General features: G+C 38.6%; 1 protein-coding gene and 2 pseudogenes across 1 annotated transcript in view; 2 read left to right on the top strand and 1 right to left on the bottom strand.

Annotated features, from left to right (window-relative positions):
- Positions 1–8,263, top strand: part of MTMR9 (myotubularin related protein 9) — a 37,735-nt gene extending 29,472 nt beyond the window's left edge. Inside the window, exons 9-10 of the mRNA XM_074209177.1 lie at positions 131–282; positions 1,107–8,263. Of these exons, the coding sequence (XP_074065278.1) occupies positions 131–282; positions 1,107–1,270 (316 nt within the window). The 3' untranslated portion in view covers positions 1,271–8,263. The remainder of the gene's footprint in view (positions 1–130; positions 283–1,106) is intronic.
- Positions 8,264–9,617: 1,354 nt separating this feature from the next.
- On the top strand, positions 9,618–13,406 carry LOC141517204 (protein SPATA31F1-like; annotated as a pseudogene).
- Positions 13,407–13,609: 203 nt separating this feature from the next.
- LOC141517093 (small ribosomal subunit protein uS2 pseudogene) lies at positions 13,610–14,686 on the bottom strand (annotated as a pseudogene).
- Between the last annotated feature and the right edge of the window lie 5,116 nt (positions 14,687–19,802).

The following is a 19,802-nucleotide window of genomic DNA, read 5'->3' as shown; positions in this document are numbered from 1 at the left end:
TTTAGGGGCTATGTCTGAGATTTCAGAGGGGATATGAAAGATTCATTAAAATGCTCATTAAATAAGATTATTTAATTGTGACTAGTTACATACTTTAACTTGCTTAACAATAATTTTCTTTCTTTATCAGGTGTAAATTGAAACTACAGCAGAAAACCATGTCCCTGTGGTCCTGGGTCAATAGACCCAGTGAAATGAGCAAGTTCATTAATCCTCTTTTTGAAGCAAATAGCCTTGTCATCTGGCCTTCAGTTGCTCCGCAGAGTCTTCAATTATGGGAAGGTAAATTGTTCTTTTTCAAATCTATTTTATTCTTAATCAGAGATGCTATCTCTCTTTTTTATTGTGTGTCTATAATAGTGGCCTATATAGGCCACTGCTGGGCCTATAGTTATAGTAGGTTCTTAAATATATTCCTTAGCTAACTCTGTTCTGTATCCAGGCTTTGTGTAGCTCGTATCACAGATTATTTAGAAGAATGGTCTCTGGCTATGTAACAAATCAAAACAAACGGGCTTATGTGGAACTTGAGGCCAATTGATAAGAGTGTCTATTTGACTTGGTTATTGTCCACAGGTGGAATGATAAAAGAGTGGAAAGCCTACTGAAAAGGAGTCAGGTGATATTGGTTTCTAATTCTAACACTAGCCATATGAGCAAGTCACTCAATTTTTCCAGTTCAAGTTTATTTACATATTAGAGCTCATAATGCCTACTAAATAACATTACTATGGAGAGCAATGAAATATATTCAGAGCATTTTATAAATTTTAAAATGCTACACAAATGTAAAATATTTTAAAATTTTAATGTAGTTTCATGCAAATTTGACTATGTCATAGCCATTTAACACTAGGCATTTATAGAAGGATTCTTTTAGATCAATGATATATTTGAGTGTTTTAATGAATCATAATGAATCCTGGCATAGAATATGGGAAATTATAGTATCACTTTATCTTTAATAAGTAATTAGATAATCTTCACTGTGGGATTATAGAGATATAAATTTATGTAGAGGAGGAAGATTAGGTACTTTATCATTCCTATTATTCCATAAATGTCATATTAATCCAATGTTTCTTTCCCTTTTCTGGTTTCAAAAGGTGTATTCCTACGATGGAACAGATCTTCTAAGTATCTGGATGAAGCCTATGAAGAAATGATTAATATCATTGAATATAACAAGGAATTACAGGCAAAAGTAAATACCCTTAGAAGGCAATTGGCAGAGCTGGAAACAGAAGATGGGATGCAAGAAAGCCCCTAAGCTATCTCATTTTGACCTACAGTTGGAGTCTTTTCCATCTCTTTCCTTCCCTTTAGGCTTCTTTCTCCTGTTTTCCTGTGGTTCATCTTTACACTGAAAATTGGAGTATCTTAAATGGTGGGACTGATCTGATGTATTAGATTTCTCAACACTTCACTGATGAAATCTACAACCATAATTTATCTTAAATAAGGCCTCTTAGGCTGCTTCACTTTGTCATTCATATTATGGACCACTTACATTTAAGCTTAATTTAATTTAAATATCATGGATGGCTAGCTATGGACAAAAGATGAAAGTCCATCTAATTAAAAGATTATTTAACTTTTGATTTTGAGATCAGTCTTCTGAATGCTTCAAGTGCAAAGACATGGGTTTTCAAACCTGGAGTGGCAAATCAAGGCTTATTTGGTTTGATACATCTTTTCAAATGATGGCCTTTGTTTAAAAAAATGGTTTGCACTTTTTGGCATAATTCAGATTGACAAAGATAAATTTATTCTACATTCAGTTTATCAAGAAAGGAAAAAGATAACTATAGTAATGCCATCATTTCATTGTTGTAGGACAGTTGCCTTTGAAAGAGAAGCCACATAGTCTGAGGGAATTTCTCTTAAGAATTAAATTTATTGAAGAATGAACACTAAATCAGAGATGGAAGAACGTGCAATATTGACATTGAGTTTTTGCTTTGAAGTTCCTTGGCCATACTTTCTAGAAATGAACATAATGTATGAGGGCCAGAAAGGAAAAATATCATAATTTACATTGTAAAAAATGGTTACCTTTAACCAGTGATGCACTGCCCTTTTCTGATGTTCTCGTTGCACTGGGTTATTATTTTTTTTTAAAGAATAGGAGTTGACTAATACTAAGGTTATAATTTTTATGGTGGTTTTTATCACAATGCATTTTTGTCTTGATTATGCTAACTTGTCCATGTTCTATGTTAGGCAAATGTGATTTAAGGAAGAACAAAATATGAGATTGTGATGTAGTACTACATTTTAAATTTAAGAAATTTAGTAGATTAAAAAATTTTCCAATGTTACAGAAAAGCATTAATGACTTATTTATTCTAGTTTCAGTTTTTTCTTTTGGTCAATTCTAGAAAATTTGTTGGCAAATTTTTTCAATGTTAATTTTGTTTAGCAAAATTATTAGTACTTATTAATATTTGAGAGGGCACTGTGAAAGATTATGCTTTAATACCAACGCATTATCATACCTATATACAAAACTGTTTTAATGTAGAGTGCTGAACCATAATCCAGATTTAGTGCTAACGTATGTTATAAAAGAAAAGATAAACTTTTTACTCTCCATTCTGGAATGTAAATCTGTGGCCACAGTAGCCCTAGAAAACTGGCAAATACAAGCTGCTTCTCCCCACCTCATCCAAAGCATCCGACCATTTTAGAAGTTTCTACTCTTTTCATTCCTTCCTCTGGCTGGTTAAACAGTAATTTAAAAAGCTGTCTTAAGTGAGAAATTCCTCATAGATATTTTAGAATGACTGGCCTCTGTGACTATAGCTGTGAACCTTAAGGTATAAAAGGCCTCATTAAAAGATTATGGAATTTAGAGCCAGTTATGTACAGTGTAGATATGTGTATGTATATAAAATTTGGAAGCAGAGATAGGAGGAAAATTTTTTTGAAGTCAGAGAATGACCTGCTACTTTCCAAACACATCTAAACCCAGCTTTCGCTTTCTTTCAAAGAGACTTTTTTCTCCTCAAATTCACTTAGAAGGGAGAGCATCAGGAGATTTCTTAGTGATTTCTTAAAAATGGTTAACACATGGGGGCAGCTAGGTGGTACAGTGTATAGATGACGGGCCCTGGAGTCAAGAGTACCTGAGTTCAAATCTGGCCTCTTGACACTTAATAATTACTTAGCTGTGTGGCCTTGGCAAGCCACTTAACCCCATTGCCTTGCAAAAACTTTAAAAAAAATGGTTAACACAACATGTGGTCCACAGGAACTACATAGATATAGGGGGTGTTTATTGCTAGGTCCTAGTGATAGGAGCATGACACATCATCATCCCTGGTGAGCAAGTGTAATGAATGTCTGAGCCAGTGCTATAATAGTAAGGAACATATAAAATCTACTCCCTTTCTTTTCCTGAAAATAGGTGCTAGCACATGAGGATTGTAAAGCTGTTGTATGATTTGTGCAATGTAGGATACATTTGCAGATAGAAATCTCAAAATCTAAGGAGTATGTTAGAACCAACTGAACTGTCTTCCAGCTAAATGAAAAAAATAATATAAAATAATTACCTCTGACGATTAAGAAGAACAGACAACAAGGTAGAACTTGTTAGAATGTGCTTGTGGAATATGAGTGTTTTTTAAAAGACTTTAGATAGAGATAGAGAACTGCACTTAACAAGTTCCCCTAATTCTCATCTAGGCTGATATCACATGAGATATTTTCATGTGTAATGGATAATAACTTCACTAGTCATTTATATTGAAGGTGCTGGTTTATAATCTTTAGTTGAATTTAAAAGTGTATGAAAGGGAAATAAATTAAAAAGCAAATGTGTCTTTCAGTACATCAAAAAAATCCTTTAGCCCAAGTTTAAGGTAATTTCTTATCCCTGTCCTCGAACTGAATAATTTCTAATCATAATCACCATTCCCCAATTAATCAGCTCTCCAAATCCTGATTTTTTTAAATCAACTTGTCTTTATGATTTTCTAAGAGAGAGAACTTCTGTGACATTATTGAGTCCATTATTGTCATTTGTAATTAGCAGATAATTATATAGATTTGGAAAACATAGGATTGGTTAAATTAGAGCTGAAATTATGATGTTTTTTCATGAAAAAGCCGTCATATATATTATTTGTGTATAAAAATGAGATTTTTTGCCTTCACAAAATTTGTACATTTGAGGCAGTTATGCAGAAACTGTAAGCTTTATTGTCAAATTAAAAATTAACAATATTAAATAACTTCTAAATTCAGTTCATTCTTAAGTTTTAAAAGCAAGTTAGATAAACAGTGTGAGACAGTTATGGTCTTTATATATGTTTATAATCTCAAGTTGGGGAAGTTTTCTTTGTAATCTTTGGACCGAGGTCTGAATTAATAAGAATATATGGATCTCAGGTGACTTCAGTTTAACTGATGAAATGTGGTAGATTTTGAAAGTCCATTAACATCTTTTAAATAAGAGTAAATGTCTCCAGTTTGTCACATGAATGCCCTTAAAATCATTTAAAGAAGAGTTGAATGATCCCTTTAATTACCTGAAATGAAAACTTTAATGAATTCTATAAGAAAGAAAAATGCTTATTCCTTATCTATCAGTCTGGATTCATTCTCCTGGTCAGAAAATGATCTAGTTGCTAAAATAGTTTGTCTCTTACTCTGTTAATATGAGGCCTGTGAAAAGAATTGGAAGGCCATGCAACACATCTGATATAAGTGATAAAATTTTTTGTTTTTTCCTTTGGTCCATTTGAGGTACACCTATAGTGATTTTGTCTTTTTTGCTAATATTGAGATATTTCCTTGGTCATGTTTTTATGTAATTCTCCATCTTATCAATATCAAATAGTGGGAAGACTGGTTTTGCTCTCAGGATAGCAGAACTAATAAAAAGGTTGGTATCCAGAATCTTTTTTTCTAATTTCATAAAAAAAACTTTCATTTTTCATCAGTACGACTTTGTAATCTTCATAAAATATATGCCAGCTCACTTTAAATGGGTAACTCAAAAGTAGTCTTTTGAAACTTTTCAGGTTCTTCATTACTGTAAATTCTTATTTAGGAAACAACCATCCCTCCTACAGAACTCAACATTTATAAAATGTTTGGTTTCTTTTTCTCTTTGTGGAGGAAAATGGTATTCATTCCAAATTCTTTACTGTCATGAGAAGTGGTTTCTGATGGGCTTTTAGAGTGAACAAAACACTTTTGTGTTCAACTATTTACAAATCCAAAGGGTGGTATATGAATTTTTGAAACAACTTGATTCCTCTGCTTGTGTCTGTTCAGCCAGAACAACACTTGCTTCTGGTTCAAGCTACATGCATCCTTGGAGTTATTGCTCAACACAAATCCATGCTAGATAGACCTCATTGCTTTAAAATCCTTGTACATCTAATGTCATTTATAATGAAAATACTGTACTTGCACAATTTAGTTTAAATGTATTTCCTCAATAGTCAAGCATTTGGATTGTACTCTTGATATAATTGAACGTGACTCTTGGTTCAAGTGCACTATTACTATTCATAAAATAAAATCACACCATATAACATACTGGTATCTGTAATGTATCTTTTGCTTGTTGAATACACAGGTTCCTCTACCGAGATCTGTCTTTTGCTCCTTAGGAAAGATACCTATACTTTTGTAAATCTGTGTAACATTTTAATATTCTTTGTAATGTTCAAGTTGTGGTCATTAAATAATGCGAACTAGATGATAGAGGTGTTTCCATCTTAAATCATCTTGAGTCGACTGTTTTATCAATTAGTTTTATTGACGAAAGAAATTGTGTCATGTTAAGTGTTTGTTATTGTTGGTGCTTTGTTTTGTGTATGGTGTTTTTCTTTAACAAGAGGACAGCTGCACCAGGTATAGTGTTAAGTTTCTCTAGGTAATGTTAATAAAATTTAAATCTAATCAGATGCTGAAAAATTAAGTTGCCATCTGACTTTGCTTTTTCCAAAAATCTATAAAGAAATTGGTAGAAAATATTTGAATTAAAATCTGCCTATGTTTAAGTATATGTTTTTTTTTAATTCCTGCAGTTGAGTTTTCATTTACTTTCAACCTGTTACATTCTTGTTCCTTAAGGTTTGAGATTAAAATTTAAACATCGGGGCGGGGGGGCAGCTAGGCAGTGCAATGGATAGAATACCAACCCTGAAATCAGGAAGATTCATGTTGACTTCTGACCTCAGGCACTTAACTAATTGTGTGACTGAGCAAGTCACTTAATCCTGATTGCCTCCCCACACACTAAATGGCAGAAAAGGGACCTGAGGTAGTTGCTTACAATTCAGAAGTTTCCATGGGAAACTAGTATTGAAATCAGGAGGCCTCTATTGAATTTGAACATTGAACTAGATGAGGGGTTACAAAAAGTTGAAGGAAAGTCAAGAGTTAAGACATGAGATATATTTCCCCATCTTCCCCTGCTCCTATCAGATTTAGTTCAGGAGCCCACATTTGGCAAGACCAAGATGCTATATCATTGAAATGCAATATAAAGTATTCACACTTTGAAGGTTCTATACCTCAAATGTAGCAAGAAGTTCACATTCCTGTACCTTCAACTTTCCATTTCATTTTCTCAATAATGAAATCATGAGTCAATGTCTGCAGTACTATTTGAAATTCTTAGACAATTGAATGTCAAAAAGGAGGGACAATTAAAATGAAGATTTCAGTAGGAGAATATGTTAAAAGATGAGTCAGCTGAGACAAAAGCAAGGGGAGATCATGAAGCCCTTTGAGAGCAAGAACTGAATCTTAATAGAATCAAAAAAACTTAGAACTGGTCTGGGACCTTTAAATGTCATCTTCAGAATCTCAAAATTAGGAGGGACTTAAGCCATCTATTCTAAGCTATACCTGATAGATCTCACAGAACATCAAACTAGTCAACCAGCCTTTGAGCTGGATGAAAGTTTTGAATGAAGAAGCCACTAGCTCCTAGATTAGCTTTAAAGTCACTATTGCCTCCATTCTATCTTCATAATATCTTTCTATCCCCCTTCTCTTATGACAGTGACACCACACTGACACAGACCCTCATTACTTCTCATATCTCCACTACTATAATAGCCTTCTGGGTTAGTCTCCTTGACTCCATTGTTTCCTTGTTCCAGTTTATCCTTAGCTGTCAAATTGACCTTCCCAAAGCATAGGTTTGACTATGACATTTCCTTACATTTCATTCACTTCCCAAGTATACTGTGATCCTGTGGCACTAGCCCCCTCTACTTTCTTGAATATCTCTGGAGGCCAAGCATTTTCTTTGATCATGCCTGGAATTGCCTTATCTCCATCTCCTGCCCTCCCTGGCTTCCTTCAAAACCCAGCATTTTCCTGAAAACCCTTAATGCTAGTGCCATCCCTTTGTTGATGATCTCCTTTTAATTCTTTTGTCAAGTTCATACCAAATTGTTTGCATGTAGTCTCTGCCATTAGACAATGTTTTGCCTTTCTTTGTGTCCCTAGAGCTTAGTATCGAATATAGTACATAGCAAGCATACTGCTTGCTTCTGATTCTGCCAACTGGAATCAAATTAGTCTGCTTTTTCTTCAATGTGATAACCCTTTATATACTTGAAGATAACTATCTTGTTCACTTTGGGTCTTCTCCAGGCTAGACATCCCCAGTGTAGTTGCCTTCCTTTGGATTCTTGCAAGCTTTTTGATGTCTGTTCTAAGATATGATGTCCTAGAAGTAAACACAGGGCTTCAAATGTGATGTAGCCACATCTAAGACCAAATATAGCAGGGCTATCGCCTCCATTTTTCTGGATGCTGCATTTCTCAATGCAGCCCTGATACTTGCAGTTCACTAAAACGCCCCTGCAGTCATCCTAGTTGTGTGATGATGATGGTGATGATGATCTTTGTTCTTGAAGGACATCAGGGCTTGATGCACCATGACAAGCACATGGATTAGATTTGAGTGAGGGGTGGGGACTGTACTAAGTCACCAGCCATCTGGGTCCAGTGATCAGATATAAATCAGGGTGACTGGAGATAACCCTGGATGTGAGGGTCCAAAGTCATATAACTTGTAAGAGTCAAGTGTCTGGGGCTGGATTTGAACTCTGTCCTCCTGATTCCAAGGTCAGTGCTCTGTCCCCCTAGTTTCTCCATCCTAATTGTGTATGAACATAGTAGCAAACCAGTGGCTCTGGTGGACTACCTTCTGTAGAATGTTCTTTCCTGTTCATCATAGAAGCACTTTGATTAACCAGCTATCATGCTTCCCCTAGCTTTATGCTGTTTCCTGTGCTGATACTCAACTTCTTGTGAACTCAATATCCTTAGTGTAAATAAAAGAGAATGAAAGTTGGGCAGAGTTACAAGGAAAGAAGATGGCATTTCAGATGGTATTAGCAGATGAGAAGGTAGAAATGAGGAAAATACATTTATTTATAGGAGCATCAGGAGATCAGCAAAAAGACTAATGTTCCAACCTAGAAGTGTCAACCATGTACCAGACACTAGTGCAGTCCTAATGAAATAAAAATGTAATTGGGAAATGCTTGAAATAAGTTAAAAGTGGAATAAAATATGGGATAACATTACTATGTGGTTTCTAAGTCTAGTGGCTCCATTTTTATTTGAGTTTGACACTTCTTTCGTTGAGGGTAATGAAGCAACATGGAATAATGGAAAGGCTATGCATTGCTGCCAAAGCAAGTAAACTCACTAAAGGTTCATTTATCTTGTGAATCTTTTGGTATGGGTGTTGTTCAGTAGTTTCAGTAGGATCAGTTATGACCCCATTTGGGGATTTCTTGGCAAAAATACTGGAGTGGTTTACCCTTTCTCCAAGCCCATTTTTACAGATGAGGAAACTTAGGTTTGCCCAGAGCCACAATGAAAAGTGTAGGAAGCCAAATTTGAATCCAGATCTTTCTGTCTTCACATCTGGCTTTCTACACACTGAGCTACCTAGCTGCCTCAATATTATCAGAACTGATAATGGAGCAGAAAAAGACAACTTGATAGAGAAGGGATCCCCTAAGCTTTCAGGGCCCAGAGGCAATTGTCTAAGACTATAAATTGCAAGTCTCCATTACCATGTGTGCTATCCCATTGCATGGTAAGCAAAATGCATGTCTGATAAAAAATATAAACAGACCCTTCTCCCACCATGAGAAAGGTGTGCCATTTTGTTAAGATATCTTAATAAAAATCATTTTAGACTAAGTATTCTTGAGCCATTTTATAACAATTTTGGGGCTCATCTTGAGAGATTAGTCTAAATCTTTTATTCTGGTATTTTCTAGGAAGAACACAAGAAAATAATGTGCACAAATGGATTGATTTCAAGCCCATTTTCTTGGTGTTATTTTGTTGGAGAAATATCTCGAGATTCCTGGGAAGATTGGCCTGGGTTTGGAGCCGAGGGTGATTAAAAATGTCGAGGGGCGATTTACAGGGTGTCAGTGAACTGGCTGAGGAGTTCTTCAGGAGATCTGTCCCAAAGTGGAGGCCAGAGGATAATAGGGTGCTCGGAAGGAGGGGGATTTGGGTTCCCTCATCAGGAATTTCCATGTGACTGGTAGCCAGAAGCCAAGGAAACTGGAAGGAAGGAAGCTGATTGGATCCAGTGTTGTAGTTTTGGGATGCGAGTGCTGGATGCTCTGTATAAGACAAGGTCCCAACAGGTCACCAGAGCTGGAAAGGACTTTTTGGAACCAATTCAGGAAATTCAGAAGGACATTGGATGTCTCCAGGGGAGAAGAGAAAAGGGGAGACACTGGGTCAGCTCATCTCCACCATCTCTTGCCTATGTGTACATTGTTTAGTCAGGGGATCTATCTGTAACTTCCCCTTGATTCTTCTTGTGGGGGTTCTGCAGGTTTAGGAAAACAAGTCAAAAGACATCTCAAAGACTCAGAACAAAGAGTTTGGAGATCTTCTGAGGACAACCCCAAGACCCGCTTGGAACTGTTGTCCATCCTGAAAAGGAGTCAAACCAGGGTTCCCAAAGAAAGCAGTATTAGGAAACTACTGTGTAGGACCCAGCCTGTTCCACCTGTGATTTGTGGCCTTGGAAATTGAGCACCTGCTATCCAGCTTCTACTTCCAAACCAGAGAAATCCAAGAACTCAGCAACAAAGCAGGATTCCATTGGTGATAGACAGGGGACCTGTCTATCAAGCTGAGTAACCAGACCAAGGATTTTGAATCAAAAGACATGTTGCTGAATACTGAGTTCCTTTAGTTGACCAGACACCCTTCAACTAGGCAATCCCTCACAGTTTTGCTGAGCACCCTTTCCTTCCTCAGCCCTGAAGCCCAGAAGATTCTAGATATGCACATTGACAAGAGAGTATATTTCCAGAGATGGGGCTTCCCCAAGAGAGTAGAAGAGTCACTCAAACAACTCAGGCCAGAACCCCCTCTACATTACTATACTGGGAAGCAAATAAGCTTTTTCATTCCAGAGGAGGTCTCCAAGAGATCTACAGCAGAGATGAAGACTACAGCCCCCCATAACTTGGTGCCATGGGAGGCAGACCAGCCTGGGTTTCTTGTGCTCTGAGTTGCTCCCTGATGAACTGGGCAAAACAGAGTTGAAGAGAACTTCTGAAAACTTCTAAAACTCATAAACACAGACCTGCCTTCCCCTTCAATCTCAATCCTGAACAACTTTTGTCCCCTGAATGGGAGGACAAGTGGAGTCAAGACTAGATGTCTACACGAGAAGTACAGCCAATTTTTTCTGGGGTCTTCCCCTCTGCACAGTGACTCTGATAACCTTTAAGAGGCATGATTCCATCTCCTCACCCACCACCAACAATAAACTCTTCCTTATGGACAATACTCTCTTCTTTAAGGAACTATCTGCCACATTCTACCACACCTTTTTCATCTTTTTCAATTGGGAGCTTCATCAAAGCCCCTGAAGAGACTCAAATTAGAGTCCCATTTCTCTCTCTAGATGAATATGAAACCTTGGAGTGGCATCTACTACAAAGACAATTCTAGGTGCTGTGGGGACTGCCTTCCCTAAAGCAAATGACTTCACTGTCCCAGAATCTCCCTTGATCATGAACTTGGTGAAGCAGACAAGGCATTTATTCTTCCTTGCTCCAAAATGAATGTCTCTCTGTTCATACTAAGGAGCTTTTGTTATTCCCAGACCATGCCAGGAAGCTCCTTGAGTTACATTTTCAGAGGTGGCTCCTCTAGCACCAGTTGGGGCCACCTCAGTCTGTTTAGTAGTTTGTGACCCTGCTTCAGTCCCCCGACTAACTAGCTACAAGTCCCTAAGAGTACCTCAACCAAGGTTCAGAAGAGACTTTGCCAGAATGAGAATCCCCAATTCAAAAGGGCTCAAGCACTAACTCCCAAAATAATCCTGCTTGCATGATGAAGCCTTAAATCTATGCCAAAGCCAAGTAGATTGCACAAAAGCACATAGAGAAAAAATGTCTATAGATCAAACAAGGAATCTTTCTCCATATCATATGTGGTCCATGGGACATTTAGAACCAATTGTCAGCTGGAGATCTCATTCCAACATGGAGCAAAAAGGGCTGGCTTTCCAGGATACTGATGCAACAGTATGGATGGAGCTGAGCATGGATCAACAGACATTAAGACCACTGGTAAAATACATTCGGCAGTCAGATCAGACTGTGACCCTCCCACAGAGCATGATTGAGAAACTGGAAATGATTTTGAGACATAAGTACTTGGCCTTCTTATCAGGATTACCTGCTCTTTATTTTGTGGCTCTCTATAGGTAAATGTCCCCTTTAGCTATTTCCCAAATTGATATGCCTGACAAGGGGAAAGGTGGTCATAAAGGAACTAATTGGCCCCAAGAACTACCAGTTTGGGGCTGAAGAGCAATTAATTCTTCCCAAAGCAGAGGTTATTGAATCCACTGTGAATTCTGGGGATACTAAAAGTGAATTTTGAGTTTCACAACAGATAAAGGTCTCAAAGGCAGAACCAGAAAGAGGAGGTAATAAGTAAAGTTCAGAGAGAGAATAAATGAGCAAACAGAGTTTGACTACCTATGTGTCCCTATCCACCAAGCAAGTCTGTCATCTTGACCAGGATAGATTCCCACCTAAGAAAGAAGACGTTAGAAGTAAATAATGGACTTCCCAAGAAAGTTTTAGGTTTTAGGGAACTCTGAAGCTCTGGAATCTCCTTTACTTGAGACTTACTTAGGGCATGTTCTTACAGTTGTGAGTCTAGAAAGTCCCAGAGAATTACAAGAAAATCTCAGCAGTCCAGAGAAATAAGAACTCCGAGAAATAAACTGTTCTAGATGCTGAAGTTCCAAATTGGAATGTTTTAATGAATAGCTCTCCAATGAACTCAGTTTGGTGAGGATATCAGAAAATCATTTTCAAAGCTGCCCCACAGCCATTCCTCCAACATCCTCTCAGATTCCAGACCTTCAGGTTTCCAAAGTTAGCCAACCACACCCCCAAAGAAAGCCCATTGGGGACATGGCTGATGCCCAAGAGTTCTGTGTTCACATGGAGGCAGAATAGAGCAGCCCAGGATAATGGGAAAATAGACCCACAGACTCCCTGGAATTGCCAGGCCAAGGCCATCCACTCAATCCTATACAAGGTGGAAGGTTCCAAAAAAGATCAGGGTAGGGGGGATGCAGGGTGGAGGACTTCTTTTTAAAATGAGCCATGCCCTCAAGCCCAGAAGAACAACAAAGTATTCTATGAGCAGGACCCACAGAATCCTTGTTCTCTAGAAGCTTTTCCAATCTTTTCCCAAAGCTGAGAATTCAGGGGCAATTTCTGGAGTGCTAGGGAGGAAAAAGACTGAGAGGGATGACTATGAAGGCAGCCAAAGGAAGTTGAACGACTCATTTCCTTCAACAAGAGACCCTAAACTTTCAATCCAGGGGCCCTAAAAATCCCATCACAGTGACCCAAAGAACAACAACTGTGCAGGTCTCAGACAGAGTGATTCATTCTTCCCAGAGTAAATCCCCTTCAGAAAACAGCTTTAGGGAAAAGATAAAACACTTCCTTCATTGGCTCAGTCTTCAGGAAAAAAACTTAATAAGCAGAACTCATTCCACTTTCCTTTGGGCTGGAGTGACACCAACCAACCTGATCCTGTCTTTCAACCAAAGGGTTTTACAAATAAGAATCACAGAAAGCCAAGAAAATATGGAATTCAAGGAACACTACTACCCCTTCACAAGAAAGAATCCTCTGGCCAGCACTGAGGGCTTTCCAACACAGGTTCATCGTCCTGATTGCCAAAAGGACCATCAACGCTTCTGGAAGTTGGAGCTGTACCAGTGTTCCAGTCACTATTCAGATATGTCCATTATGGTTCCCTCTTGCCTACTGAGGAAAACTTTTGCTTTCTCAGAAAGAAGTCCAGTTCCAAAAGAGAAAGCAAGTTCATTCTTATAAATGCATAGCCTCTGATAAGGAAAATATTCATTTCCATTAAAGATGACCCTTCCTTCCCCGCCAAAATATAAATAGCACAAAACTAAGCAAACTTTTTGATCCATCCCTTTCCTCCTATTTCTATCAAGACCCAACTCCTGAAAAGGTGTAGTTATTGTTTGTCCTTCATTTTTTTTTGTTAAGAAACCAATGTTTATTTTCCATCAGCATTTTTCCAACACTATTAGAGCATCTGAGTAAAACTTAGTTCCTACCCATTCAGTGGCCTGAGCAGTAGTAGCTGCAGACCAGTTCCTCAGTACCCGGCTGAGCACTCCAATCTTCAGTAGGGAAATGCTGAATGGGCACAGATGGCACCTGGATGCCCTCAGACCAATCAGCCACCTCTGGCTGAGCAGCAGTGAATTCTGGGGCAGGTGTGGTTCATTCACCCTGAAATTCCTCCTTTGTCACTGACTTCTCAGCTGCGGCCTGCTCTTCCCTTTCAATCTCCTCTGGATCTCTGTAGAAGTAAAGATCAGGCATGACCTCCCACGGGTGCTCACGGGAGATGGTACCATGCATCCGCAGGACTTCTCAGGCCAGCATCCACCACATCAGACCCACTGAGTGAGTTCCTTGTTGTTACATGGAATGGCAATGTCCACATAGCGAAGTGGGGAGTCTGTTGCACAGTGCAATGGTTGGAAGGTTAACATATGATACTTCAGTCAAAGGCTGATGATCTGCATGAGGATCAGTGACCACCAAGAGGCAAGGCTCCCTGAAAGCTGTCTGGATCTGGTTAGTGAAGGTGCCCATGGTGAAGCATCCAGCAATAGGTGTGGTGCCAGTGGCAGCAGCAAATTTCAGAACAGTTCTCTGGCCAGTGTTCCTGAATGAGATGACACTAGCATCAGCTGAATTTTTTTTTTAGGTTTTTGCGAGGCAAATGGGGTTAAGTGGCTTGCCCAAGGCCACACAGCTAGGTAATTATTACGTGTCTGAGACCGGATTTGAACCCAGGTACTCCTGACTCCAAGGCTGGTGCTTTATCCACTATGCCACCTAGTTGCCCCAATCAGCTGAATTTTCAATGGCAACAATGGCATGAGCTGCCAGCAGAAGCTTTTCCCAAGTTCTCTTCAAATTAATGATATAGATGCCATCACTCTTCCTTTTGTAGATATATACTGTTCCATCTGGAAGTCCAAATTGGTGCCACCCAAATGGGTGCCTGCAGTGAGGAATTTGAGGACATCCTCCTCCTTCATCTGCAAGACATCCAGGGTTCTGGACATTGTGAAAGTTTCCCTTGAAAGTTATGACAGAAACTGTGAACAACACCATATGGACCCCTCTTCTGGGCAGCGCGGAAAGGGCTGTCCTTCATTTTCTAAGAGGACTTTGACATCAAGTAGGTGATGCCATGACATGCAAGTGAATTGGATTTGAGTGGGGGGGGGCTCTGCAAAATCATCAACCTCACTTTCTCCTCCAGAGCCATCTGAATCCAATGACCAGATATGAATCAGGACAAATGGAGACAGCCCTGGATGCACTCTAGTTAAATTCACTTACATGTCATGGCATTATCTCTCGGATTTCATGGTCTTCATACAATCTGAAGGATAAACATCATTGTCAACAGTAAGTAACTGTAAGTAACAGTAAGTAATCTTTTTCCCAGGGCAGGAACTTTTCTACTCTCTAAACGAAAACCAGGCTCAGGCGAATCTTTTCCCAGGTCAATCTATCAGAGTTTAGGGCAGCCCAACTCATGAAGAAGAAAACTAGCCAGAAGAAGTCTGAATGGAAATGGCTTCCCCTGTCCAGATGCCAGGATCAAATCATGTTCTCAGCAAATGGAGCTGAAGACTTTTAGCTTAAATGTTCAACAATCTGGGTTGAGTTTCACTTGTCAGAGGAGTCCTAGTCAGAGGGAATATATCTGATTTAAGGTGTTTTTGAGTCTCCCTTGGCATCTTTGGTTATTGAGAGAAACCACTGACCATCAATTTATTTATTATTTATAAAGTGATTACTAAAAACCTGAAAACACTCTCTGGAACTTTCCAATCAGTTCTAATTCCTCTAATTGTATTACAGTTTAGTTCGTGTTTCTTCACCTCCTCCATAGGAATAGTATGAAATAGTAGTTAACTTTTTATCTACTCAAATCAGGCAAATTCTATTTACAGTATTTAGCTGTGTATGAGTTATTTTCTTATTGGTTCTGTTTAATCATTGTATCTCATTGTAGAAGTTCATCTACAATCTCTCTAATGATCTTTTTCAGAATTTTTTTCAGAAAGACAATCTCAATGACCTTTCATTTGCAGAGGTTAAGTGACTTGGCTAGGGTCATATAAGTCAGGAATATGACTCAGGATATGAACTCCAAGTTTTCTTGACACTAGAATTCTATTCAAAGTGCTACTCAGCTACTTATTAAGTCACCAAGGATGAACACTTGCCTAAATGAACTGTTTCTTCACTTCAGAAAGAACTGACAGACATCATTACTTTGCCACTGTTAGCAATATCTGAATGATTGTGGAAAACAGAAGAGGTAATACAAGATTGGGCAAATGTTCTGATTTTCAAAAAAGAAGGAACTAGAGTCTGCAGACTAAAAGCCTGGGAGCTTAACTTTTCACTTTCTGCCACCAGAAAGGAACCCAGGACAAGTTGCTTAACCTATTTGCCTCAGTTTCCTCATATCAACCCAACCAAACCCACCTTTAACTTGTAATAGCCAGAACTGAACCAAGCAGGCTAGAGACAGGAGTTTAATTCAAAATAAAATGATTTATAAGCCAGAAGGCAGATTAGACACTTGTGCCCAGAGCCCCCTAGTAGGGGGACAGAGTTAATGTGGCTAACCTTGATAATTTTTATTATTTGGATCACACAGCTAGGTAATTATTAAGTGTCTGAGACCAGATTTGAACTCAGGTACTGCTGATTCCAGGGCCAGTGCTCTATCCACTGTGCCACTTAGCTGCCTCCAAACTTGATACTTCTACCACTATCTACACAGTACTGTAGCACTGACAATGAGAGGTAACAACTACATGAAGTGATACTGGAATACCCTAAGGGTCTCTCTTAAGAACTTTAGAATTCATTTTGAAGAATGAGACACACTGGCAGAGGACAACCCAGCATGGAATGTCCTCATCAGTGAGGGTGCTCCACTATAAGAGGACAGAATTGAAGCTACTCAAAGAAAATATGAGATATATATGTTTAGAGTATCCACCCCAGGTGTTCACATGGACTATTTGTGCCCCCCCACCTGTGGGAGAGCATTCTGAGCTCAAATTGGGCTGATCAGCTACAGTGGGATGCATCGTAACTTGTCTCTAGTATACTGATGTTGTTTTTTGGCCTTCTTCCATAATGAAAGACAAGAACCAATCATTAAGTATCTGCTGTCAGTCATTGGTAAATATTGGGGATACAAATACTAACAAAATCAAACAATCCATACTCTCAATCATAAATTCTTTTAGGGCAGTCATCATGTATAAGTATTTACAGAATAAATTTTATAAGCACAAATATAAGATTACTTATAGAAGATTAGAAAAGGTACTTGTAGTTGGAAGGCTCAAGAAAAATTTTGTGTTGAAAGTGCAACTTTAGCAGCATTTTAAAGGAAAAGAGGAATTCTATGCAGCAGATGGAAAGGGAGAGTTCCATAGCAGGGCTTTATGACCAGAGCACAGGTACATATCTGGGTTTGTTTGATGCTTGTCCAAGCTCAGAGAACACCTGGTGCTGGTCAAAGCAATACAGTGATCCAGGAGGGTGAGTACAAAGGATTGTTGTGATGCCAAGCTCAAGGAACACCTTGCTTGCTGGGCTTCAGCTCTGAAAAACAGGGTGTCTCCTAATATCTTGACTCTCATCTGTAAAATGAGCTGAAGAAGGAAATGGCAGACCACTCTAGTATCTTTGCCAAGAAAATCCCACATGGGGTCATGAAGAGTCAGACAAGATTGAAAATGAATAAACAACAACTACAATAACAAATGTGTCAAACACTATGCTAATGGTGCCAAGGAAATTCTAGGCTAGCCCATAATTGACTTGTATCTTTCTTTGATGACTTTCTACTTACAAAAACCCAATTTTGTATAACCTAAAGGAATGGAAGTTTTGTGTCATCGCTGAGAAAAACTTGTTGCTTTGTACCTCTCTGTGCCATCCTTGGTTGATAAATATTCTATATTTGTTCAGAAACTTGACTATACATCATGTCAAAGCTATCTTTATTGAAATAGGGACTAAGGCTTCTTATCTCTAGAAGGAAGACTGACATACACAAAGAATATTGAGTTAACAGAATGTTACCCAATAATGTGGTATTCATCTTTATTTGTGCAGACTCCTGTCTCTCAGCAGCTACAGTATACCCTATTTCCCTTTGTAAGTCAAAGCAATATTTCCCCTCCCTTGCTTATTCACTTCAAGGACCAATCCACTTGCAATAGCCTTGCTACAACATACTAAAGTTATATGTCCTTGTTGGGCCATTGAGACTGTGAATTCTTTTATCTCTGCTTAAACCCAAATACTGAAGACACACACACACACACACACACACACACACACACACACACACACAGTCCTTGACCTCAAGGAGCTTACGATCAAATAAGAGAAAACAAAACACTACTGGGGAATGTAGAAAAGTCAGTTAGAGAGGTCTCAAAAAGTTGTTTGTGCTTATTTTTTAAAAAAGATTGTGACATCAGGCAGGTGATGCCATGACAAGCAAGTGAATTGACTGTGTGAGGAGGGTACTGTGCTAAGTCAACAGCCTAACTTCCTTTTCTGGAACTATCTGGGTCTGATGGATATGGATCAGGACTACTGGAGATGACAATCCTGGACTCATGGCAATTGGGATTAAGTGACTTGCCAGGGTCACACAACTAGTAAGTGTCAAATAATTGAGATTGGATTTAAACTTAGGTTCTCCTGATTCCAGGGCTGATACTCTATCCACTGCACCCCACCTGGCTGTCCAAAACCTGGTAAGAAAAAAAGGAAACTGAGCTCTCTCCTTAAATAGATAGTTGGAGTTTGTGGCCCCACCCTCCCTTCAGAGGGGCCAGAAGGTGGTAATTAGATAAAGCATCAAGGCTTTAATGAGCTTCCTGGGAAAAAATCAAGAGAAAAACTAAAGTAAAACATTATAGTGAGAAATGATAATAAAATGGAAATAAGGATTGGAAAATGGGGACAATACCAGCAACCACTTCACAGTTATCCTGAGGATCAAATGAGATCATATAAGTAAATCTTGCAAATCTTAAAGTACTATATAAATATTAGCTATTAGTAATAAGAACTAACTGGATTGGATTAGATACAAGTAGAATCCCTAAACCTTTACAAAGACAGGTCTACTTTCATGAGGAAAGTCAAGGGATCACAGAAAATATCTTGGCTTTCTCATTTGTTGAAGAGAATCTTCTGGGAAAAAAACCCCACTACCAGTCTTATATCTATAAGGATCCCAGGTCATAAATTTGTTTATAACTAACAATTAAAAAGAGCTGTAACTTAAGCTTCAGACTCTTGAAAATTAGAGGGCAGTAATACTACTTAATACTTTGAGAAATGTACAGATAACTGAGTTCAAAGTAAATTTATCAGTATTAAGGGTTAAAATAGATAATAATCAAATCTTGGTTGCTTCTTTTCCCATTTATCACACCCCAGCTGATCTCTCCCCACTGCATTTTCTTTCCAACCTGCTTCATCAGCCCTAGCTGTCTCCCTGTCCAGGATTCCTTGGTCTCTCCTCTACCATCACCTACCCCAAAGAAAAAAAAGGTAAATTAGAAGGAACTTTTTGACTGCTTGCCCCAGGTGAATTTGCATGTGCTAATAATTTTACACTGCTAATAAGTAGCATGGTTCTTGATCTGGATGGTGATTCCAACATGAAAGAAAGTTTTTGCCATGTTTTCTTTTCTGGTTAAAGGGCAGCTAGGTAGTACAGTAGGCAGAGTACTCAACTTGGAATCACGAAGTCCCATATTTCCGAGTTCAAATCTGGCTTTAGACACTTAGGGTGTCCTGGGCCAGTCACTTAATCCTGTTTGCCTCAGTTTCTTCATCAGTAAAATGAACTAGAGAAGGAAATATCAAACCAGTCCTGTATCTTTGCCAAGAAAACCCCAAATGGAGTCATGAAGAGTCAGACATGACAGAAACAAGACTGAACAACTTCTCTAAGCTATAATTGATAATGGAATGTCAATAACACATCAAGAGATCTCATTATGTCTAAGTCACTGTATATTCCAGGGGTCCTAAGGAACTGGAGACAACATTCATAGCCCCTTAATGCAAAGACCCTCTCTTTGCTTCTCTGCTGTTATTGTGAAAAATCAC

The sequence above is a fragment of the Macrotis lagotis genome, chromosome 1 (assembly GCF_037893015.1).
Source record: "Macrotis lagotis isolate mMagLag1 chromosome 1, bilby.v1.9.chrom.fasta, whole genome shotgun sequence".
NCBI classification, from domain to species: Eukaryota; Metazoa; Chordata; class Mammalia; order Peramelemorphia; family Peramelidae; genus Macrotis; species Macrotis lagotis.
The sequence above is the reverse complement of the archived record's forward strand: the minus strand, read 5'-3'. Positions and strand labels throughout refer to the sequence as shown.